At 40.3% G+C, this 26,401-nt stretch overlaps 1 protein-coding gene across 3 annotated transcripts in view; it reads right to left on the bottom strand.

Annotated features, from left to right (window-relative positions):
- The window catches only part of LOC126203673 (TRAF-type zinc finger domain-containing protein 1-like), a 63,607-nt gene extending 40,898 nt beyond the window's left edge, over positions 1-22,709 (bottom strand). The window contains exons 1-3 of one of the 3 annotated variants that reach the window (XM_049938037.1): positions 22,473-22,709; positions 22,195-22,387; positions 10,513-10,705 (exon numbers count right to left, since the gene is read on the bottom strand). In XM_049938037.1, the coding sequence (XP_049793994.1) occupies positions 10,513-10,705; positions 22,195-22,387; positions 22,473-22,507 (421 nt within the window). In that variant the 5' untranslated portion in view covers positions 22,508-22,709. Of the gene's footprint in view, positions 1-10,512; positions 10,706-21,970; positions 21,992-22,194; positions 22,388-22,472 lie in introns of those variants that run through there. The other 2 variants (XM_049938038.1, XM_049938039.1) reach the window with 2 other exon arrangements.
- Between the last annotated feature and the right edge of the window lie 3,692 nt (positions 22,710-26,401).

The raw sequence follows: 26,401 nt of genomic DNA, 5'->3' as shown, positions 1-26,401 counted from the left end.
AAACAACTAGAGTCATACATGCCCATGTAAAAACTGTAAAACACGAAGATAAAGAGGAGTTAAAGATGACTACACGTTAATCCCAACTGACAGAAGATAAGATAGCTAAAAAAAAGGGACATGGAGAAAGGTCAATAAAATACGCCACAGGGAAACTGAGGTCCAGAACTAAAAATTAAATGGCCTTCGCCATATTAGTACAATGGATAAAAAGTACAATGAGGTCGACAGCCCATGCATCATTCACTAAAACGGCCCATAACTCAGATGGCAAACACAAATGAGAATGTAAGTGGTTAAAAAAAGGATATTCCGTCAGGAAATAGCAGACCGTCAAAGGTTGAGCGCAATGAGTACAAGGTGATAGGGGAGCACTACTTAACAAATGGTGATGGGTAAAAAGACAGTGCCCAATGCGCAACCTAGCTAAAATAATCCCCTCACAGCGAGAGGGTCAAGAGAAGGTCATCTAAACTGCTGGGAGGGACTTCATTTCCCGGAGCTTGTTCCTATGAAGGGAGGACCAGTGGTGATGCCAAAGTGACACCACCGGTTGACAGATGGCAACACAAACATCATCAGAGGCATTGGAAGAACTAGGGGAGCGAGGTATGAGGACTGCAGCCTTGGCAGGAGCGTTAGCAGCCTCGTTTCCAGTCAGACCGACGTGACCAGGAACCCACATAAACATGACAGTGGCTCCATAAAGAGTGAGCAAGTGACAGCTTCCCTGGACCCACTGCACTAAGGGATGGGCGGTGCACAGCACACAGAGGCTCTGAAGGGCACAGAGAGTTAGAGCAGATGACACAACTGAAAAGCCTGTGTCGCTGGATATACTGTGCGGCCCGATACAGGACGAAGAGCTCTGCTGTAAATACTGAGCAGTGTTCCGGAAGCCAAAACCAAAAAACATCGGTGCCAATAATGAAGGCACACCCGACACCACGGTCAGTGCGAGAGCCACCACTGTACACAAAGATATTATCGCAAAGTTCCGTTCTATGCTCACAAAACTTAAGGCGATAGAGTGAGGCTGGAGTAGTGCCCTAAGGAAGCGAATAAAGGCTAAGATGAACATGGGCTGCTGCACGAAGCCATGGTGGTGAAGGGTTTACACCCACCGGGAACGTTGCAGGTAGTGTGAAGTTAAACTGAAAGAGCAAGAGCCAAAAGCGAACTCCAGGAGGTAACAGAAGAGGGACATGCCACATACTGGCAATCAAAGGAGGCAGCATAGGATGGGTGGCCATGCATGGCAGACAAACAGCATGCATACCTGCTGAGGAGAAAGTCATGGTGGTAGGACAGTGGGAGTTTGGCAGCATCTTCATACAGACTCTCAACCGGGCTAGTGTAAAAGGTACCAGTGGCAAAATGGATGCCACGATGGTGAATAGTACTGAGATGATGTAAGAGTGATGGATGTACAAATGTATTAATGAAACACTGTCCTTACAACCACAGAATGTTCCATTCCTTGCACTTCCTCTTTACCACGCCATGTCCAGGTCCCTTGGTGGACTGAGGCATGCCGCAATGCAATTCGCGCACAGAGACATGCTCTCAGCGTTTTTCACCAAGGCAAACTGCATTCATTATAAACAGTTGTGTGCACAGTGTCATCAAATTCTTCTGGATAGCAAAAAAGCTAGCTGGATTTGATTCACTAGTTCTTTTAACAGTTCCACTCCCTCTTCCATCGTGGGGGCCAACCTCCGATGGTTCTCTGGGACCAAAATCCATTCCCCAATTTCCGGCCTGATAGTAGCAGACGATGTCATCATGGAGACTATTGCTATCTCCAACACTGGGCCACCATTTTGTGGAGATTTTGAGCTCCTCCCACCATCACCTTGCCTTCCACCAGTGGAAACGAGCTGAGGCAGCTTGGGCGATACCCTTTTCTTCTCAGAATCGTGAGTGCTACAATGCCACCTTTACTATGAGGGAGCTAGATCATGCTGTCACTTCATCCCGATCCTCTGCCCCAGGACTAGACAATTTTCACATTCAGATGTTGCAGCACCTTTCTCTTGTGGGCAAGCACTTTCTGCTTCATACGTACAACCGCATCTGGGCAGAGGGCACATTTCGCAGACGCCGGCATGCCGCTGTTGTACCCATACCTAAGCCTAGTAAGGACAAACACCTTCCTTCTAGATACAGCCCCATTTCTCTCACCAGCTGTGTTTGCAACATGATGGAACATATGATTCATGCCCACCTGATATTGGTGGCTAGATTCTCGCAATTTACTAACCACTGAACAGTGTGGATTTTGAGTGAGCCATTCTGTAGTTTACCATCTCGTCACTTTGTCCACCCACGTCATTAATGGTTTTCTGCAGAACTCCGAGGCAGTGGCCATGTTTTTTTTTATTTGGAGAAAGCCTACAACACCTGCTGGAGGACTGATATCCTCCGTACTCTCTACATGTGCAACGGCTTGAAGGTGGGTAGTCAAGGAGATGGGTTGACTATGAATGTCATCCTGTGTGAGTAGCATGACTCCCCCATGAGACGGAATGACGTCCTTAGGGGGAAGGTCAAAATGGTTAGGGAAGAAATGCAAGAGCTCAAAGCAGTCGAGAAGATGCAATTTTGTTTCCTGGAGGCGGAGAACAAGAAATCCAAGGGCAAGCAGATGCTGCAATTCTAAGAGAAGCTCTAAATAGGAGAGTCATGACAAGGAAAAAATGAAGGGACAACACCTCGGCAGCTGCTCCATGAGGTCTACAGAAGTGTTGGCATTGTCCTTCTGTTGGCCTGCGGAGTCTAGGGCAGAAAACTGGTTGGTGGTGCACACCAGCAACACGGAGGTCAGCCAGGCGAGGGTATCACGTGGCAACACCATTTGCCCTCGTTTGATACCTTGGAGCTTTTGCGGTTGGCACAGGAAGACTCAGATGCTGGTTGGCTTGAGGTACGTAGGAAATCTCCACAGGAGTATTCCTTCTGTCCTTACTGGCCTGCTGGTTGTGTACCTGGTGACTTCACCCCCCTGAGGCGAAAGTTTGATGGCATGTTGCACAGGTGGAGGAGGAGACTGGGACGCTACCATGACGGTGGGCAACTTCACAACAACAGTGCTAAATTTGAGGTCACATGTCTGCATGGCCATGTCCTTGACGGAGCGAGATGTAGCTAAAACAGTACTGTAGGTACCAGATGGTAGAACGCAGGGTTTCCGACTAGTCAACAACTTGCGAACGACCGGGTAAAGCACTTTCTCCTTAACCCGAATCTCCTGGACATCCTGCTCATTGAGATAAACAGGACAACTGCGGGAGGAGGCATCATGGTCGCCATTGCAGTTGATGCAGCGGGGAGAAGGAGGCGGACAATCACCCTTGTGAGCATCCCTACCACAGGTTACACACTTGGCTGAGTGTCAACAGGACTATCGAGTGTGGTTGTAATGACGACACTGGTAGCAGTGCTTTTCAGGTTCAAAATATAAAGTCTGACTATGATAACTTTATAACTTGCTTTGATCTTTGACAGAGGAACCTCTCTATCAAAAGTGAAAAAGAGTGTGTGTGGACACTAAGGAGGCATCTACGTTTCTCATCACCCGATAGACTGCTATGACACCCTGATAGAGAGGTATGTTTCGATTTCTGCCTCGGTCAGACAATCGAGCAGCCTTGTGTAAATAACACCAGCAGAAGAATTCAGTGTTCAATGGACCTCGACATGAACAGGATAGCCATGGAGGAGCAAAGCTGCAAGCAGTTTTGCCTGATAATCTGAAGTAATCTTTAAAAGGAAGTGCCATTCCATAAACAAGAGCAGGAGTTGACAAGGCCAGCAACTGCATCAACACCTTTCTGAATAATAAATGTATTTACCATAGCGAAGGACTGACCGCATTCAGTACATGAAACTATAAGGAACCTTGGTATAGCTGGAACAGTCTTTGAATTGTTAGCCTCACTCCGTTTAAGTTTCATAGCCGGTGACTGTGAAGATGATTGGTTCATTGCTAGAAAATCCCCCGCGTCTCCGATGGTGCGCTCCTTCCAACTGGGAGCCCCCTCCACAAGGGGGCGCACCCACCTTAGGTGATTATTCACATCTCAGGTCACACCTCTCAAACACCTGACAGAGGGACCAGTCAGTAATTTCGGAAGGTAGCAGCTGAGGCAATCACCCCTCCCTGGGCCTGGCCTATACCAGGGGATGCATGCGAACCCTACCTATTGACCCGGGGCTGGGATTTACGTGTTACCCAGCCATGCGTTACATGTCAGATACGTGGGCCAGCCTTCAGGAGCGCACAGGGAAGAAGAGGAGGAGGAGGAGGAGGAGGAGGAGGAATGAGAGGAGAAGGTGGAGGTAAAAAAAAAGGGAACGAAAAACATTTGAGAGTATTCTGATACTGACTACCAAAAATGCATAATACATTTCCAAAAACAGCCCAGACATATTCCTCAAGGGAGGCGAAAAAGATCAGCAAGAGGACAGACATGCAGCACGGAAAGGAAAAGAAGCTGCAAAGGCTGGAGCCCTGTGGTAGCCAAGTATGAATACTCCAAAGAGCAGCAAGCCTCCTGGGGGGCCATAACAGATTGTAAGTAACATCAACAGCTTTAGCAACAAACTGTTATAAGATGCAGAAAGCAAGCCATATTGTATGTGTGTTTCATTACAAACCAATGATGATATTTTATTTCAATAAAACAAAATGCATTTGGTGTGACTATTGCCTCCCGTCGGGTGTGACAAAAATACACGTTGCAAAAAGAAAGGTGTTATAAGATGCAGAAAGCAAGCCATATTGTATGTGTGTTTCATTACAAACCAATGATGATATTTTATTTCAATAAAACAAAATGCATTTGGTGTGACTATTGCCTCCCGTCGGGTGTGACAAAAATACACGTTGCAAAAAGAAAGGTGATTTTGGTGACAAAAAATACGTATTACCTTGCAGCTGCAAAGAGGGATTTAAAACACCTTTGACGATTTCAGAAATGAGCTTAGGAAGGTGTAGGCCTCATGAAATAAGTGTAAAATGGGGGTATGAGTTGTATAAAGGTCAAATTCTTCTACAATATGTTCCTTTTGCAGTGCACATCTTTCTGAAGAGTTTGGTATACAAAACATATATGTTTGAGGAAATGTAAGATATGTTATTTGATCTTAAGTGTGACAAAGTGCAGTGCAGTGCCGTGCATCTTCACACAGGATTCTTCTATCGCACATCACTGTAATCTGCTCTGTCGAATTCAAAAGTGTATATTTTGTAATGGAAGCCATCAATCCTACATTCAGGATAGTGGAAATTAAAATGTCCGTTGAGGCCTCTCCTACTCCCAGTTGGTTGGTTTGACATACTAATCCTAACAACCTCAAAATAAAGGAGAAGAAGAAACTGGGTGGGATTATTTGTGGCCAGGAGAACAAGAACTCTTCAAAAAATTTGCACTCTTTAATGCCTATTAGCTAATAGTTTTCTATTTTATGTGACATAAAATTAAATACAGGAAACATAAAACTAGTAACAACAAGAGACAAGCAATACAGTACACATTTCTTCAGTCCTTAGGTCCCAGCATTTTTTCCTTTCTAATCTTGCTAAAGCTTTACGTGGCATGCTTTCCTTTCTGTGAAAGGATCTATTACCACTCGAAAAGTTCGTCAAATATTTTGCTACATGAAAAATCAAAATGTTGTCATATGATACTGAGAAAGATATTAATACAGATAGTACCCAAAACTGGTGTGGTTTATTAATTTGATTATGTCTATTTTGTCACTGTCTGCTAGATAAAACAAAATAGGCCTTTCCAATATTGCAGCAATCATAACACACACCAAATAAGTGAGACTGTTTAGGCACAAATGGTCATTTTTATCTGCCACATTTACACAAATAACATGACAGCATCTAATTCACGAAGTACCAATATCAAAAGCCTATTACACCTATTACAAGTAAAAAGTTTTATTTTAGGACATAGTTTCATATTTCAGTTACATGCTCCACTTTTGCAAGCATGAGATCGAAAAGTAGTAGTAGTAGTAGTAGTAGTAGTAGTAGTATGAAATATTTGTATAAATCTGGAATCGTCATATTCTTCCATATAATTTGTGTGATGTCCCTGTTTCTTCTCCTTTCTCATTCTAACAACCAATCTTGTCATAACTAATTCTCTAACTATTCCTGCCATTGTCAAAACTTATTTTCCAGTTAATTTCACTAACCCTGCCAGAATCAACGGTTCAGTTATCCTGCATTTATTCTCCATTTAGGCGTTACTATGAGTTCATACAACTCATTTTCCACGCTGTTCTGAGAATAGAACTTAAGTGGTTGCTAACCTGGGACTGTAGAACTGGGCCTTAGTAGTGTAGCATTCTGGCAAAAATTTTCTGTTATTCCTGGTAGTCTGAATTTATGGATTTCATTTGCACACCCAATCAACCACATAAACTAACAGTGATTGGCATTCACCGTTCGAGTTTATTCGGCTCAGCTCATAAAGCCCTGTCCCGATTCGTCTGCAGGAAGCTTTTTATTTCTTGATGCGACGATGGGGATTCCCCAGGCAGAGACATCATGTACACCTTGCAGACGTGCAAAAATTAACCTATGGTTAGTTCAGAATGCATTCAAAAATTTTCAGAAATCAACAGGGACGTGTTTCAAGATCATATGAATAATTGATAGATGTAAGTGTGCTGGATGCTGGGCACTTTGTGAAACAAAATTTTTTTCTTCAAGAATAGGAACTGGGTGCCCACTGAAATTGCTGCCTGAGGCAGACAACTGAGTTTGTTGCCCCCGCCTCCCCAGTTCCAGGCTTAGTGAACATCACTGACGAGCAATTTGCTGAGAGTCATAACTTCCTGATACTTCTGCACATGTCGACCTGCCTTTGCAGCTGCTCTGGACTCTAGTAAATACTTTTCCTATGCATAAGAGAAGTCAAAGAGTCACATGTCAGAACCAACTAAAATGATTGGGTTAACAGAAAAAGGTGCTGCCACCTTGGCACCTTTGCCACTTTGGCAAATTAACCACCTATAATTGTAAGTAAGGGATGTATTTTACTTGTGTAGCACGTACACTACTGTCAAAACACTATTGCATCAAAAGAAAATCTTTTCGATATTGGTGGTGGTGGTGGGGTGGGTGGAGGAAGGGAGGGGGGGGGGGGAGAGGGGAGATCTGGCTGGACAAAGGCAACTAGGTCATCAACTCTCAAGACACCTATGTAGATAGTTTCCAAGTGTAACTGTACACCTATGTAGATAGTTTCCAAGTGTAACTGTTTGTGGCCTGCAAAAAGGCAGCTGTGGGAACACTGTAGCTGAGGGCAGATGAAAATTTTAAATAAGGGTCATTCCATGCCTAGTGGTCTTGATGTTCCCACATGACCATATGGATTTTGATAAAATTTTCTAAGAATATTCACACATGCTCCCAATACACGTTGATAAAGTTTCACTGCCACAAATACAATACTTCCAGAGATATAGTCATTTGTTTGACTCCATGATGCAGCTATCAATGGTGCACCCATGATTTTCAGCAACTTGCAACTTTGCGATATTTTCGCGCGCGCGCGTGCGTGTGTGTGTGTGTGTGTGTGTGTGTGTGTGTGTGGAGGGGAGGGGGGAAACTGATGCTTGAAAATGTGAAGTTTAGCTTTTATACCTATGGAAGTGATTGCGAGACAAATCTGAAACTTCACACATAACTTATCACCACAAAGTCCTAGAATGTGAAATTTCATTATCTTTCTCCTCTTAGAAAACAAAATTTCATTCTCCTACTGCTTTCCAATAGTTTACAAAGTGAGGGCAAAGATGGCGATTTATTTTAAATGCTTAAAATGGTTATTTCTGGTCTACTTTTACAAAAAACTGTGTTTGGTTTCACAATGCAAGCATATAAGGCCCTCAGAAATGATGACACTATGGAGGAGCATCAAAAATGGGTCTATATTCTGTTGGTGCTTGAATCTCACATATTTTTATTACGTATTATGAATTTGGTACTCTCTGGGAAGACAATATCAGAAGTCTTGATAACTTGGAAGTGAGATATAGTCAAACTAACTTAAAAAGGGTGGGGGAGGGGGGGGGGGGAGGAAGGGTGTATTTTTGCCACGACTCACTGTGACACATTTCAGTCTGTGTTTCTGCTACAACTAAGGAATCAAACTGATTATAAACTTCACAATTTAAATGTCCATAATCAAGATATTTGAGATCATGGCAGTGAAATTGTTGCATAACAGCTGCAGCATACATCGTATAAACAGCCTTCAGGTTTTACACAACCATCACAGTATGAAAATTTTGGACAAGTTCAAACCAGTCTTCATGACATATTTTGGAATGGATTCATGTTTTGGACAATTATTACTAGGTCTTTTTATTGTGTAATGCCATTGATGTGCTAGATTAATTCCCATTTAAGGTACAGCATATGACCTATAGCTGTGTAACAGCAGCCACAGTTAGTTAAGGTACAGCATATTTAGCATAGTCTGCACTTTATGTGGAACTTTAGTGTACTGATGAAGAATTGTATAAATGTGTTGCTATGGTCCACTGCTGATTCCTTTCAAAGTGAGAAAACCAGCATCCTTATCATAGGTGCCATGTCCGATAGCTGTGTAACAGCAGCCACAGGTAGATTTCTGTACCACAGGTTCCCAAATCTGATAAGCACTTCTTTACTCACGATCCCAAACCTGATGATACATTTCTATATGTGTCAGAGGCCGAAGCTCGAAACGGTCTCTTTTAGGACTCTTAAGCTTATGTTTATGTCACGCTACTTGAACTTTTTTACGGGTTTAATTATTTTGCTGTAGCATGTCACAAGGAAAACCATACTGCTGGCCAGATGATGTCACTGATGGGAGTGTTTGAGAAGAACTTTTAATAAAACAGAAACCATAAAATTACACTTTTTACATGTGATTATCTCAAATTATTAGAGCCACAAAAAAAGAGACCTATTCTTTTCCTTATTCTATTTCATATTTTTATAAATGCATTTTGAAGAGCTGAATGCTGTAGAGATGTCTAAAAAAATAAAAAGACTAATTATTTGCAGTTTTTATGACTACAATGCATTTCCTGGCCACCAGGACTTCTGATATTACTTTCCACAGACGAAACTAAAAAATATTGTGGAACATAATAAAAGCTGTCAGATTTAATTTGAGTACCGGCAGAATATGGACCCCATTTTCAATCCACCACAGTGGCATCATTTTTTAGGGCCTTATATGCTTGCATTTCAAAACCACATACAGTTTCTTTTAGGTAGTTTAGAACATGGTCTTTTCAATGAAAAGAGTTTATATGAGTTTACAGAAGACTCTTGTTTGTAAAAGTAGTCCAAAAATAACAATTTTTGGTGTTCTTAGAAAAATTGCCATCTTTGCCCTCAATCTGTAAACTACTGAACAGTGGTAGGAGAATGAAATTTTATTTGTATTGGTAACCTGTTGCGTATAAAGTTTCATGTTTAGTCTGCACTTATTTTTGGAGATACAGAAAGCTAAACTTCACATTTCTTTTGAGTGTCTATTTTTTTGGTCAATACTGCTTGAAATTATCCACTGAAAATTGCTCATGAAATTATTTTTTTTTGCTCAAGAGAGTTTGAGAGTCGTACGAGATGACCTAGTTCTGTTTCTTTCACAAAAATACTACTGGAGATATTACGTCTCAAAGTCATCGAAAATTCACAGATGTACTGCTGATAGCTGTGCTATGGAGTCAGAACAATGGATATATCTCTGAAGTACTGAACTGGTGATCGTGAAACTTAACAGAACATTTTGAAACCAATATTTGGATGTTGGTGTTCTATTTATACAAAGCATCAAATCTTAACTTTCCGAGAGCCCCACCTACCTTTGTGACCCACAGTGCTGCCTGCAGCCCCCTGTGGATCCTCCTATAGGGGCCGATTACAGTAAACAAAGAGGCATTTAATAATAACAATTTGTAGAAGATAGGTTTGGATGTAGAACCACAGTTCTGCTGTTGAATATGACCACGTTGGGGGCAGCTCGTGTGCAAATCAATTGCAACTTTGCCAACAACTGTGCTGGCATAAGCATTATTTTGTTCTTTTATTATGGCGCTCATTACAACACAGCCTGAGTAAAAAGGACTCTAAGTCATGCAAAGAAAGGCTTCTCACTGGCAGTAACAAAATACTTAAGGTGAAAAACTGATGTAGCCCTCTGACAGTCATGCTCTTTCATTGTTTCATACACGAATTCAAATTCCAAATCAAAGTTTCCGATGCTAATTTTAGCAGCCTCTTCATGTTCCAGCCATAGCTGTTTCTGCACAGCTTTTTAATTTTCGACTACAGTTTTATTGTGATAAAAACAGTACAGAAACCATCTTCAGATACCACTCAAACAATGGCAAAAATACACATATGGTGGTGATGATAGTAACTTATGTACTACAGAACAGCCCCCCAACCCAAACATTTAAGAAGAAATACAATAGAATTCTTACCATCTTCCAGTTTCAAGAATCCATGATTTGTGTCTCTGTGCAGTTGCTGATACTTTAGCATTACATACTCTCCACAGTCTTCGCATTTTTCTGTTCGGCTACCACAGTAATTCTCATGTTCCGCAAGGTCTGCAGCTTTTGTCTCTATATGACAATAGCTGCAGCATATCTCACGCCTTGAGCATGAAGAATTCTGAAACGACATAATGATTTGAAATTAGATAACTACAACACGAGAAAACAAACAAGACATTATAAATAGGTAGTAGGAAGAATTTGATGAACGAGCAACAAAATAGTAGTTCAACAGAACTGAATTCTTTCTAATAAAGCTTCTAGGCTGTTCTGGTAAATCCTCTCTGTGGCCCAATACTATCAATGACATAAATGTATTAATCACTGATATCTTCATGTCTTCAATTATGCTTTAACTGTAAGGTCGATTCATAAACACTGCACACTTTTTCCTTTACATATATAATGAATGATTATACAATATCTATTTTGATCACTCAATATACAGCCTTTCTGCTGACAGTTAAGGTACCAGAGACCCAACTAGAATACATTTCAAGCACACATACTGCCAAGCGGCACATTATTTATGAAATAAATGATTGTCAAATTTCCTGATAGTTTATCTTAAGCATCAGTAGGATTGATTGATTTTCTCAACCTACTTGACAAGTTTAAACCATGGTATCCAAATAAAACAGATAATAATTTACTTATAGCACTAGTTTTTACTGTTCCACATACAAATTAAGCAATATGTTTTCCATACACCACACTAACTATGAATGAAAACGGCACCTTCATGTAATTTCTCTATTGCTAATAATTATTATCTATAGCAATCAAATGTGGTTTCAATTTTTAAAAAGATTTTATTTGGAAACTGCTTATATTAACTGCAGAGTCTGAAAATTAGGTTTGGTATGGTAGTGTACTATGGGTAGGCTTGTCCGAGACCCAACTACCCCACCTGGGAGCTTATGACGTGGGAATTCTTGCCATGGTAAAGAGTGCTGATAGTGAGGGGACTCTGGCAACTCCTGTACACTAGGGTGCTCATCAGCTACTTGCATATCCACACCGTCTTATATGTAGTTGGGATGTGTAAACAATAATGTCAACCTGGGAGACCCAGCAGCTTATTAATGCAAAATTAGGGAAAAAGTTTAGAATTATTCTTCAGTGAGAATTCTTGTGTAGACGTCGAAAATTATTAGTATTTGCTGAGAGCAATACCATGTTAGCCCTTATAAATTCATCTACATATACATTTACACTGAAGCACCAAAGAAACGGGTATACGCATGCGTATTCAAATACACACATATGCAAACAGGCAGAATAAGGCACAGCAGTCGGCAACACCTATATAAGACACCAAAAGTCTGATACAGCTGTTAAGATTGGTTACTGCTGCTACAATGGTAGGTTATCAAGATTTAAGTGAGTTTGAATGTGGTACTACAGTCGGCACACAAGCTATGGGACACGGCATCTCCGAGGTAGCGACAAAGTAGAGATATTGCCGGTACGATCATTTCATGAGTGTACCGTGAATATCTAGAATCCGGTAAAACATCAAATCTTTGACATCGCTGCAACCGGAAAAAGATCCTGCAAGAACGGGACCAACAACGACTGAAGAGAATTGTTCAATGTGACAGAAGTACAAACCTTCTGCTAACTGCTGCATATTTCAATGCTGGACCATCAGCAAGTGTCAGTGCGCAAACCATTCAATGAAACAACATCAATATGGGCTTTCGGAGCCAAAAGCCCACTTGTGTACCTTTGACGACTGCACGGCACAAAGCTTTATGCCTTGCCTGGGCCCGGCAACACCAACAAAGGACTGTTGATGACTTGAAACATGTTGCCTGGTATGGTTATGCAGAGAACCTCATGAATCCATGGTCCCTGCTTGTCAGCATGGGACTGTTCAAGTTGGTGGAGGTTTTATAATGGCGTGGGGTGTGTGCAGTTGGGGTGATATGGGACCCCTAATACATCTAGATACGACTCTTACAGGTGACACGTACATAAGCATCATGTCTGATCATCTGCGTTCATTCATGTCCACTGTGCATTCCGACGAATTTGGGTAATTTCAGCAGGGCAATGCCTCGCCTCACACATCCAGAACTGCTACAGAGTGGCTCCAGAAACACTTCTCTGAGTTTAAGCACTTCTGCTGGCCACCAAACTCCCCAGACATGAACATTATTCAGAATGTCTGGGATGCCTTGCCATGTGCTGTGCTCCACCAGCTCGTACTCTTAAGGATTTATGGACAGCACTGCATGATTCATGGCGTCAGTTCCCTCTAGCACTACTTCAGACATTAGTTGAGTCCATGCCACGTTGTATTGTGGTACTTCCGCATGCTCGCAGGGGTCCTACACGATATTAGGCAGGTGTACCAGTTTCTTTGGCTCTTCAGTGTATATTATGCTTCTACTTCCCTCTTCTGTTCATGAATGATGTGCAGCATAAATGAATGTCTTAAGTCTCATACGAGGTCTAATTTTGGAGAAATTAGATCTCTCCAATTTCCTCATTACAGCCATTTGCAAAATGTATACTGAAGGAGGTGCTGGCTCTTCTTATAACATCTCCATGACATGTAACATCATGTACCATCTGGCAGTCTGACGAGTATTTCCACAACATTCTCACATTTAATAAATGAACTCTTGAAGAAACATGCCGTTCTCCACATCTTCTCTCTTTCTCCTATTAATCATACCTGATAAGGCTCCCAGACTGACAAGTTACGTCCAGCAGTATGTCAAAGGAGAGTAATACATTCTCTTTTATAAATGAATCACATTTTCTTATGATTGTTCCAATGACTTTCAATTTGGGATCTGCAGTCCTACTTTTCGTTTTATATGGCTGCTTTACTTTAGGTCACTCCAGATGCATACATCTACAAATTTAATAGTTGTTACTGTGATCTGTTATCAATATTATATCAGAGGGGTAATTAGTACTTACAACTACTTATGCACGGTACTTTACTTTTATGCATACTGAGAGTCTATTTCCAATCCCTCTGACAAGTGTTGATTCTCTGCAGGTTGTCCTGCATTTTGCTGCTGGTTTTTGACTTCAATGCTTCCCAGTATACATTAGCATCATCTGCAAACACCTCACAGAGCTTCTGCCACTATATCAGATCATTTGTATGTATCACTCCCTCGAGGTACTCAAGAAGTTAATTTTGCAAATGAAGATCTCACCCCATTAACAATGACATTTTGAGTACTATTTGGCAGAAAGTCCTGAATCTAGTCACAAAGCTCGATCAATATTCCATAAGCTCGTATTTCTCACAAAGAAATAGTGTAGAACTGTACTACATGCCTCCTGAAAGGGGAGCCATTATCAGTAGCCCTCTGGGTCTCTCTGAGAACAGAGATGTAGATGTAGTGAGTTGAGTTTTACAAGATCTGTGTGTCTAGAATCCACACTGTCTCCTTTAGATAAGATTTTTCTTCTGCATTAAAGAAACTGTACAGGCCATAACAGTCCTAAACTGGAACCAAACTTATGTAGGTAAAATGTTGCCAGTTCAATTAAGCAGCATAATTTCACCACCTTAGAAAATGATTGTCATACTAACTGGGATGAGGGGTTGCATTGTGAGGGATGGTTGGGTAAAGAAGGTTGATAACTCAGAGGGACACAGCAGGTGTCCAGGATTTTAATTAAGGAGAGCAGGGCAGCAAGTATATGGGCTAAGAATGTGACACATGTACCATGACAACAGTGAGTTTGTGTACTGCACGATGACAACGACGTGGACACTGGACTGAAAGGGGGTGACAGAACAGAGGAAGAGGAGACTGTGGGGAGGAGGGTGTGGGTGCAAGATGAGTGAAGTTAAGGGTCCTGGGGTAGTAGTGTGGGAATGAAAAATGTGTTGCAAGGATACCGTATTTACTCGAATCTAAGCCGCACTTTTTTTCTGGTTTTTGTACTCCAAAAAACCGCCTGCGGCTTAGAATCGAGTGCAAAGTAAGCGGAAGTTCTGAAAAATGTTGGTAGGTGCCGCCACAACTAACTTCTGCCGTTGAATATATGTAGTGCTACACAGGCATGCTTTGCAGGCACAAAGATAAATACTGGCGCCAAAACCTCTGCGTCATTAAAAAAAATTGTGGAAGATGAGCATTTTTTCTCCGCCCTGAGTTTCGACCACTGCATTTTCATACATTATCCAACAAAGTAAATACAAATTAAGTATAGTTCATCTTCGAATTTAGCAGCATTTCAATGTACAACGAAAATCTGACTGGCGAGACTGTTTGGGATGTTTGTCAATATGGCCAACTCTATGTTCTGAATTTTTTCTTAACTGTGAGAAGAGATGGTTGCTAATAGGAACTTTCATGAATTGTGAATCACATACAATATTCTCTTCACCATAGGAATAAAATGAATATAAACATTTCGCCATGTATTCTTTCGTGTTTGCTGCTATCTCATTTAACCTGTCTGCCCTCTAACTACGAAACTAGAGTGAGACAACAGCAAACGCGGAAGAATATACATATCATGTCATGTTTATATTCGTATTATTCTTGTGCCTAATAGTGATACAGTCAGAAATGAAGCACAGCAATTGACTAGATTTTTAAATCTAAGATGACTAATTTCTGTGCTGAATGTAATGTACTAAAGAGGAGTCTGCAAAGATTTTCAAACGGAGAAAATTTTTCGCTAAACTCTCATTCAGAACATCTTCTATCATACGCATTCTATTATTTGGTTCTTGTTGATCATTATCAAAGAAAGCAGCGGTGTAAGCAACAACAAATAGCAGTCTCTTGCCATTGTTTCGCTAATGAGACGATTCCTCTCTCTTTTTTTTCCTTTAATTGTAAGCGGCGGTAGCGTGCACAAAAGCAAGCCAAGCCGCAAGCGGCGACAGGCCGTTAACACCCACTATCAGAATGCGACAAACAATGCATGACACAGTATAGTAATACATTTTTAGCTTAGAGTGACGTAAACACCTATAACAAAGAGAACGGCACTTATCACATCAAAGAAAAATAAGCAATCAATTCAAACCAGACGAAACGTAAAAAAGGAAGGGTACCTGTATAAATACGGATGGAGTGCCTGACGCATAGCAACAGCTACCTGGTATAGCTTAGACTGATGACCATAGATGTTAAGTCCCATAGTGCTCAGAGCCATTTGGTATAGCTTAACTGCTAAGCTTACGACTCGAACCGAACTACTGTAGCTGTATCGTCATTCATTCGACCTAAATTGTGCCTCATATTACAATGGACCAACATTGTTTCGATTTGGAGGTGTGGCCTAAACCTTTTTTCTCCCCTTGAATTTCGAGTCTCAAATTTCAGGTGCGGCTTAGATTCGAGAAATTTTTTTTTTCCTTGATTTCGAGTCTCATTTTTCAGATGCGGCTTAGATTCGAGTAAATACGGTAACTCACATCTATATACTTCAGGAAATCAGCTACTAGGGGCAAGCACGTATGGTAGATGGCATGGGTTGTGCAGCAGCCATTGAAATAGAGCACGACATGCTCAGCAGCACATTGTAACACTGTGAGATCAACTCTGATCAAGGCTACAGTTTGGCGGTGGCCACGCACTGGATGGACCATTGGCTGGTAGTCATGCCGACATAAAATGTCCTGCAGAAATTGCAGCAGAGTGAGTACATGACATTGCTTTCACAGGTGGCCCTGCCTCTTGTGGGACAGGGTAAGCCTGTGACAGGACCAGTAGGATATGCTGGGAGGGTAAATTAAGCAGGTGTCGCACAAGGAGTATTTCACAAGGATATGTCCCATGTGAAAAGGGGTTGAAAGTGGGCATGGCATAGGGGTGGGACTAGGATAGTGCTCAGACTGGGTGGGCAGCAGAACACAACTTAGACCAGTGGGAAGAATTGTGGGTTGAATGTTCCTCATTTCCAGTCACGTGTATCGATAGTTATAGGCCTGGTGAAGGATACGGTTCAGCTGTTTCAGTCTGGGATGATACTGAGGGGTGACAGGGCACTCCTTTGAGATGGCCCATAAACACATTGGCATAGGAGGTTTCCATGGGGTGCCCATATCTGTGCTGCATATTAGTTTGCACAGGGTGTCAATTATTAAGGTTCCAGTTTCATAACACTATAGAGAGAGGACCACTGCCCATAATGACATCAAATTTGAAAAACATATTGTTGATGCAGGGGAGGGAGGGGAGGTGGGACCATTAGGTAGCACTGTAAATGCCTTAATATGAATGGAGTCAGCTACAAATGACATGACTCTAAATACAACAGCTTTGGTTTGAGTTGCACATTACATCATCTGTACCATTCAATGGATAAGATGGCACAAGTGCAGCAGTCAACAATTGTGGTAATGTTAGTTAGGTAATCTCATCCTCCATGCAACAAGGCTGTATCACGCTGGATGGGAAAAATCGGTTTTTAATTGTCCTGAGGCCAAAAACCACATACAAAGCAAAATGGCATCAGTTATTAACTATCACGAGATTGGCACAAGACATGTTCAATATGCTGTCCCGTTTTCTGCCACAAGTTGAAATCACGAAACAGCATGTTCCACAACAGAAAGGAGTGTCTCGGGATCACATTCAGAATGCATTGTGCAATGTGTGCCTTCAATTCAGCTACGTTCGTAACTAGTGCACCGAACACATCTTTCACATAACCACACAGCCAGAAGTCACACCGATTAAGATCAGGTGATCTGGATGGCCAGGCTGTAGGGAAATGGCAGTTGATAATTATAGCATTTCAGAAATACCTCTGCAGAATCTGCTTCACTGGCTGTGCAGTGTGTGGAGGAGTGTCACCATGCATAAAAATGATCCTACCCGCACATCCACACTGTTGAAGGGTTGAAATAACATTTGTGCACAAAAGACTTATCAAATTTACCAGTGACAGTACAGGTAACAGGACCCAGAAGATTCATCTCGTCGAAAAAAATACTGTCCAATGATAAATGATGCAGTCATCTTGCACCGCATAGTCACCTTAGCAGAGTGAAGTGGTACCAGCTGATGTGTGTGTGAATTATCAGTTGCCCATATTCTGCAATTCTGCATACCGACATGTCTTTGGAGATGGCTTCGTATGTCTTCAAAACGTTCCATGATTATTACTGCCCACGTCCATGTAAGCAAGGAATTCCAGAGTTAATGCTTGTCTTCCTGGCAGGTCATCCAAAAATGGATGATTTTGTATGCACAGCAGTGCCGGATGTTTCATAAGATTTTATGTACAGTGCTCACACACATGTTCAAATGTTCAGGCAATTCATCATGCACTGCATGTTGCACACCACCGCTTGACCCCTCCTGCAATGCTGTGGCAACATTTTCGACAAACGTCGTATTAACTGCTTTCCTCCCTGTCACATTTGAAAATACATGTTCTTTAAATGTGCAATCATTTTCTTCAGATCCTATGCACACATCAGTCCAAATCTGTCTTCATACCCTTGAATGTTAGGAACTTTTGCAGGGCTACTAGCATTCTTGTACAAGAGCTTCACCAGCAGTGAGAGATTCTTCACAGAGATAGTCACATTGGGTGTATCCGACACAAACTGAGGGTAAGCCGTGTGCCATGTGCCTATCAGTGTGCATATTTTGATGCTTACAGCAGTGCCAATTACTCAAATTTGTATTAATTTCTTTTTGTTCACTGTCTTTCCCATCTGTGTCAATAATATGTTGTTCAAATTTGACATCATTCTGAGCAGTGCTTTTCTTTCTACAGCATTTTGAAACTGGAACTTTAACTATGGACACCCTGTATACCTCCTCCTAAAAGTAAAAGCAGTTATGTGTGAGCATGTAACAAGTTGGTGGGTTTGGAGCAGTGAAGACAGCGGAACACGGGCATGGGGTATATAGATGTTATAGGGAAGTAGCATCAACAGTGGTGAGCAGGGATCCAAGGGGTGATGAGGCGAGAGTCACTGAAGGTAATGGTTCATATCTTAATTTCAGATACTAGGATGCAGCTTTGAAGGTGTTAGTTAACAGAAGTTTATAACAACAAATTTCAAAAGTAAAACATTTAGAGCTGAATTCACCTGGCAGGAAAAATATATGCAAAAAGCTAATTTAGCAATGTCCTTTTGATTTAAATATAGGACCAAGACCAATAGTTGTCCACAGAATGTAGCAAAACAATGCCACACCTACTGATTAACTCACAATAGTTTTTGACAATGAAATAATGGATCACATTTGTAAGGAAATTTTCAAGTGTTCTACAATAAAAGCCTATACAAATTTTGAACTGTTACTAGGCAAATTAGATAGCATACTTATTTGGGATTGTACTGTTTTGTGGATACATTAAACTGCCACTTCAAACACTTTATTGGAGACTGAAAAAGGTACTAACAACTGTGCTGTCTCTACAGCTGTAATAAGGAATCTGATTTAAAACTATACACAGATTTCTACATCTCAATGATGATTCAGAAATTGATTCATCAGGTAAGTGTGTGAAATAGGCTACTAACATTAAGATCAAGGAATATTCTGAACCCGTGGGTTCCACTTTCTTTTCGGCCAGGACCATTGGACTAAACTGGGAGTGGTGGGGGGCATTTGATGACAGTTCATTAGACGAAAACCTATAGATCTGGTTTTAAATTTTGGTTTATTGCAAAGCCTTACAGTTATCTAGTAGAGTTCTCACTCTATACAGGAAACGATGATACGTATATCAGCAAAATGTTGGGCACTTCAGTTACTGAACAGCTTTCCACAAGTTTTATTTAACCTGGAAGCTGCACTTATCCAGACAAATATTTCATTTCTCTGTCTCTGTCGCCTTTGCACAAGAAATGGTTCACTTAGAAACCTTGCCAAAAGTCCACGTGGTTCCCTTCATGCAGTACACACTTTGGGCAAAGAAATTACTCTTCTGGGATGGAATGATGGTAGTCTGGTGACGAGTGGTATAAACATATCAGAAGATGCTAACCCACACCCTATAGTGGCAAACATAGAATGCGGATCAGAATTTATGCATTCCTCAACCAACTACCGTTCATCTCTACAACCATGGTATGGGAGCAGCAGATCTCTTCATCAGCATCAAATCCTATACAGAATTTGAGTCAGATCAAATAAGTGGTGGTGGCCCTACTGCAGATTCTGCCAAAGTGATGCGATGGTCAACATGTGATTATTATACTTGAACTTTTCACCTGGTATTTCCTACTTAGATTTGATAGGAGGAACAACACTGGGATTATCAACAGCTCTGAAGATAGGAACACCAAGTGCTATAACCCTGAGAAGAATGAACTCTGTACCTCTGAATATCCGTTATACTGGAGTATTCCACCTTGTTAAAATACAATGCAAAAAATACAATGCACTAAGTGTCATCATGCATCTTGTGAAATGCTGCAAAGTGTAATGTAGGGTTACATCTTGATAAGTGTTTTGTGAATCATCTCACTACAAATTTGACATAAATTAAGAAAATATCATTTTAAAACAAAGAACTATTTATAAATCATACATGGTTTCCCAATTTCTATAGTGTTTGTATTGTATAAGAAATAGTTGTATGTGGACTACATACAGGTTCTTCCATGTTCACTACTGTAGCCTATTATACACTGATGTGACAAGAGGCATGAGATAGTGATGTGCACATATACAGATGGCAATAGAATTCTGAACACAGAATGGTAGATGGAGGTAGATGCATGGGACATTCGATTTTGGAAATCATTTACGGAAGTCAATATTCCGAGATCCACAGTGACAAAGGTGTGCCAAGAATAGCAAATTTCAGGCATTACTATGTATAATACAGTGGCCGACAGCCTTCACTTAATGACCGAGAGCAGTGGCAGTTACATTGTGTTGTCAGTGCTAATAAACAAGCAACACTGGGTGAAATAAATACAGAAATCAATGTGGGACATACGACAAACACATCTGTTAGGACAGTGCAGTGAAATTTTGCATTAATGAGCCATGGCAGCAGATGACAGTCACGAATGCCTCTACTTGTATGCAGCACCTCTCCTCAGCCTGTGACCATTTCGGGTTGGACCCTAGATGACCTGCTCAGCTGAGTTCCGATTTCAGTTGGTAAGAGTGGAGGCTAGGGTTTGAGCATGGCACATACCAAATAAAGCCATAGACCCAACTTATCAATAAGGCACTGTGCAAGGTGGTGGTGGCTCCATAATCGTGTGGATTGTATTTTCATTGAATGGAGTGGGTCCTCTGGTTCAACTGAACCTATCATTGGCTGGAAATAGGTATGTTCAGCTTCTTGGAGACCTTGCGCAGTCATTCAAAACTTCATGTTTCCGAACAACAATGGAATTTTTATGGATGACACTGTGCACATGTCACCGGGCCACAACTTTCACAATTAGTTTGAAGAATATTCTGGACAATTTAAGCAAATGATTTAGCCACCCAAATTGCTCAACACAAATTCTATCATAAATTTATGGGAAATAACTGAGAGATCAGTTTGTGCACAAAACCTTGTGCCAGCAACAGTTTTGGATGGCTGTATACGCAGCACGGCTCAATATTTCTGCAGGGGACTTAGAATGACTTACTGAGTCCACATCGTGTTGAGTTGCTGCACTATGCCGAGCAAAAGGAAGTCCAACGCAATATTAGGAGGTGCCCCATGACGTCTGTCATCTCAATTTACATTAGAATTCATTAGGCACAACGGTAAAGGGGCCAAACAAAATACAATTTTCAAAAAAAGGCCTGATGACGGTGCACTGAAGCACCAAAACTGGTAACCATATAATAAATAACATCGTAAGGACGGCAGTATTTACTCCATTTTATTACATAAAGAATTTGTCAGGAACCTGCATTCCACCAGGCAGGGAGAAATATTAACTCCATAAAACAAATAAATTTGAAGAGCACACCACAACATAACTTGTCATTATTAGTCATGAAGGGAAAACGCAATAATTCAGACAATGGTTTATCAATTCACCAGAATCAGCCTACAAACATGCAAAAATTTACACTAGATATGGAACTTTTGACACTCAATGGAAGCAAAAAGGTTCAGCCACCTCATTTCAGGAGTATCATTTCCACAGGCATAAAGGTGAAAATCAGTAGTTACCATTATCTTTCCATAATTTTTGATTGGTCACACGAATCTCTCACCAATACAAAAAAAATAAGAGAATCATTTGCTGAAATAACAAATCTGTGGAAGCATGAATACGTGTCTACCAAAACTTGAGGATGACAAAGCAATTTGATGTTCGATGGTTACTAGTCTACGTTAGCAGAATTTAACAAAAATATCATCAGTGGCGTGAACTAGACAACACAAGGTAGGCCTACTACTAAATATAACTTAACATTCAACAAGCCATCAACTATCGCAAAAATAAGTTACGTACACACATATACGAACCGCTACTATAATGTAACAACTGTTTTCAGAAACTGGTGGAATTCATTCATGCATAAATGCGACAGAAGACTTAGTAAATTACGTATAAAGCGCAGAGTCCACTGATGAACAGTCAACACTTCCGCAAACCTATCCCATTTCTAACCCGGAAATAAAACGGTTTAAAAATACGACACAAAATTCCAGAAATACTTGTAATAAACAACACACCTTATGTTCTTGCAAATATCTTTGTTCCAACTGAAGACCACAGTCCGGACATTCGACTATGGAATGAAAATTCGCATTGTGAGCCGCATATTCACTATGTGGAACTGGCTCATCACACTTCTGGCAAAGAGCAAGCTTTCGCTGACAGTGAATTATATGCATCATGAAATTTCCCCCTGGGATTTCTCTTTTGCTAAAACAAAAACATGGTTATTACTTCAACATTCAATTCGTCTGTTAGCGCGCCGTATGACAGCTATGCTAATAACCTAACTTACCAATTAGAACAATACTTCACTTCATTTTCATTCATCGTCGCTCAATAATTTAAGCAATGATGCTATCTATATTTGCTAAAACCCTCTATTACACGATACCTTCCATTCACACTTCTCTGCACCGATACAAACTACGCTCGTTAGTGCGGGGGAGCCCTGTCACAGTCTATACAATTTTCAAAGCACTCCGCTTGCCGTTCTTAAATATATTCTCTCAGGATGCAGTACTAGTAGGAGTTGACCGATTCAAACAATGGTAGTACTTGTAGTATCGGCACAAATTAAAATAAACCGTACTGCTGAAAATAGCTATGCCTGTATAATACCTTTAATTGTTTAATGAAATTCTATTTAACGTTCTCGACAAAAACGGGGACGACAGTGGCATATTCGTCAGTTGTTCTACACGCGGTCTAATTACTTCGACGACAAAGTACACTGCTCTCATTTAGATATTTTTAGACCATGTCGCTCGCACGGAATTTGCTGTCCTCGACACCGTCCCGAATCTACTTAGCTTGTAAAAATAGACAAATCATTCATGTCGAAGATTTTAACCCGTTTTGCTTACTAAAAAGGTTTATCCCCTGCACAATAGTCAGGTTTTGTTGTTGCTTCCACTTTACATGATTTTGATTGATGGCCTTCTCTCCAGTGGGCTATATTTACATGGTACACTCATTTTATTCTAAAAAAAAAATATGTAGATGGAAAAAATGAGCATTCCTGCATTTATACGCTGTCGTAGCCATACTATATTCGGACGAAATCAATACGGGCATTTTCAAGAGAGCTAGTTATATTAACATTGCGTATCGACAACACCACAGAATCATAATCTGTTGAGCGTGGTTTCAATTACACTTCAAATAGATGGGTAAAAAGTTTGTATGCTAGAAGCCAATAGAAAGGGGAAAAAAAGTATTTCAAATAATGCATTTTACTCCTACGCGCGGACTACATTGTAGGAAATTGCTTGCTTCAGATTTTAACAACCTGGACCTTATGTAAAATGCTAGTGAAGCACTCTTTCTGATTTTAAAAATATGTTAGAGTGAACTTCAGTCTGCCGAATATTCTGTTACCTGTATTTTAATAAAAGCGAAACTGGTGCATATTTCTTCTATAGACTTATAGCACTCTCCAGACATTTACTTGCAGAATAATTCAATGCCGATAAAAAAAGTGATCGACTTCCTGTAGTTAGTCTGTGCTACGTATAGATCCACAGTCCACGTTGGATTTGTTATTGGCAGCAGGTGTGGTCATAGCCTGCGAATGGGAGCCTGGAGAGTATTCCCTACAATTAGCCAGGAGCAAGCCTATTTGCGTGGACAAGAAACAAAGTATCACGTGTTAAACAGCTAGTAATTTTATACAACTGCCATTTTTGAGGTTCTTAGTTTTCATTATACTTTATGCTCCGAACATTATCTGATAAATTTGGAAATGTATCTGTCTCTCATCATTTAGTCGCTTAGGACCCTCTGCGACTCCAACTAAAGTACGTCAGTTTCTTCTGCCCTGCACTATCTCCCAAAGACTTTCTAGATTGGATTCAATTACTTTTGTGGCATCTTCAATCTATCAATTAATATAGTCTACATAAAAATACAAATCCTATTGGATCTACAGTTAAAAAACTCCTAGTTTGTTACAGTTGTGAGCTCTACCAAAGACAATTCTTATTAGATCAGAGTGATGGGACTAAAACTGTTTTAATCTAAACATTCTTATACATGGTAATTATTTAAAAAATGCAAAGTGAGAAAGTAACCATAACAGAAATAAAAGTGAAAACAAAGGTTAGAAAAATGCTCTGTAAAATATGTCAGACTAGCTGCTTACTGCTTAAAACACATGAATTCTTGTGAGCACTGAATGTCTTGCACCCCTGTATTTTGAGTGTGAGGTGTAGACAGATGTGGTGCAAATCAGTAAATGTGTTTACACTTTTAACATATATAATTTTCCAAACTTGTCAGTTTTTGAAAAATGCAGTTATCTTAAAACTAAGAGTATTAAAAATTAAAAGGAATTCTAGAAAATTAGTAGTTTTGTGTAACACTGTTGCTTGTCCTTGTAGGGAGGCCTGTAGGAAACATTCCAGCTGGGAAAGGCACACATTTCCTGGCTGACCATGTCTCCTGTCAACAACAAAGTTTGTGAGTTCACAGGTAGCATCAAGAACCACATGTTCCTATCATGTCTTTCTTGCATATTAAAACATAATTTGACTCATTCCATGTCACTGAAGGTTGGCCTTTCTCTTTAGGATCCATAGAACATGACGAATGAATGAATTAATGAACAGAAAGTTGCATAAGGCAAGACATAAAGAGAGAGAGAGAGAGAGAGAGAGAGAGAGAAAAAGACTTGACTTTCCAAATGTCAGCAGAAAGAAACACCATTCCCCTCTCTCTCTCACTTGCAGTGTGTGAGTATGCATTCACAGTTATAGTGTTAAGTGAAATATTTGTAATGGTAAGTGGACACAATGAGTTTGTTTTGTGTAAGTTACAACAATGTCAAAATTACTGGTGTTTGTTGAAATTATAGATCATAAATAAATTTCATGATGCATTTTTTTTGTCAAATTCTTTTCAGATGAGATATTTTTGTGCACTGCTATTTTTTGGCAGCAACACTAAAGCAATGTGCTAAACATGGATGTAAACAAATAATAGTAATTATTATTATATATTAAAACATTTCATTGTTGTTATTATTATTATTATTGAAGTGTTAGGTGTTAAAGTTTTAGGCATTAAAGTGTTAGCACATTAAACGGGGGTAGACATCAGGTTGTATGAGGAGGAAGAGGCAGTAACCTGTAACTCTATGAACCAAACCATGGATCCTTATGTTGCCAACACACACCCAACACCTCATAACAGCCATTATCACTTACTTGTTGATGCAAACTGCAACTGTGGTTTAAAGTGAAGCTTTGTTTGAGCATGATACGTAACCAGTCACCTTTTTAAATTCTAGATACAATTTATGTTTCGTACCATTAACTAGTTTTTCAGTCAATGTAGGCTCACCATCAGATGCACATTAACAGAAACATTATCAGGACAATGGGCAGCTACACGCTGTGTGACGTGCTGGCAAAAATAACAGAAATTTTGTGTTTTATAAACTTTCAGTTGTTGGCAACTAAATTTTAAGTATTTCAGCCAGCTTCACGACCACATCTAGCAGCACATGGTCCATTCCTGTAACATCTCCATCTAAAGATGAGTCCATTGTGCCTCAAAAACTTGTTAATGGTAGAGAAAGTAAATTGTATTAAAAAAAAAAAAAAGGACTGGTTGCACATTACACCCAAATCAATCACCAACTCGCCATCATATTTATCCCAATGGCACACAAAATATAATCAAGTCCACAGGCAAACTGTAATCGTAAATTTTAAAAAAAAGTTGGTATTTTGCATAACCAAACTACAATACTTACCAAAGAAGAAATTCCTGTGTTGGTCCAAATATTAGTCCTGTAATAGACCAAGTACCACTAACATCCTTTTATGCTGGATATTAAGCAGAGTGTAATGTCTTCATCTTCTTTGTGGAAGTGCAAGGTGTACTGCATACAAATGCATTATTCTTGTACAAAAAGCTACATTGAATCAAAATGAATGACAAAACATATTACACTCTACGTTCTCTCTACCTTCCCCTGGATTGTGCACTGTTTGCCACCAGCCACTGCAAGCCACCATGGTAAGTAGACCTTCAAAAACTTAGTACTGAAACAGTTGAGCAGCTGTGAACTGTATGAGTTTGGATCATCAATATTAGTAATAGCAAAATTTTGGTTCCCATCAGAAATAGCAGCAACTGCACAATTTCTCTTTACCAGTCACATAGTTTATTTACATATATCCAGTTTTAATACAGTCAAGACTTCAAAATCTTCCTTTG

Source organism: Schistocerca nitens, chromosome 9 (assembly GCF_023898315.1).
Source record: "Schistocerca nitens isolate TAMUIC-IGC-003100 chromosome 9, iqSchNite1.1, whole genome shotgun sequence".
Taxonomy (NCBI): domain Eukaryota; kingdom Metazoa; phylum Arthropoda; class Insecta; order Orthoptera; family Acrididae; genus Schistocerca; species Schistocerca nitens.
This window is presented reverse-complemented; position numbering and strand designations above follow the sequence as displayed.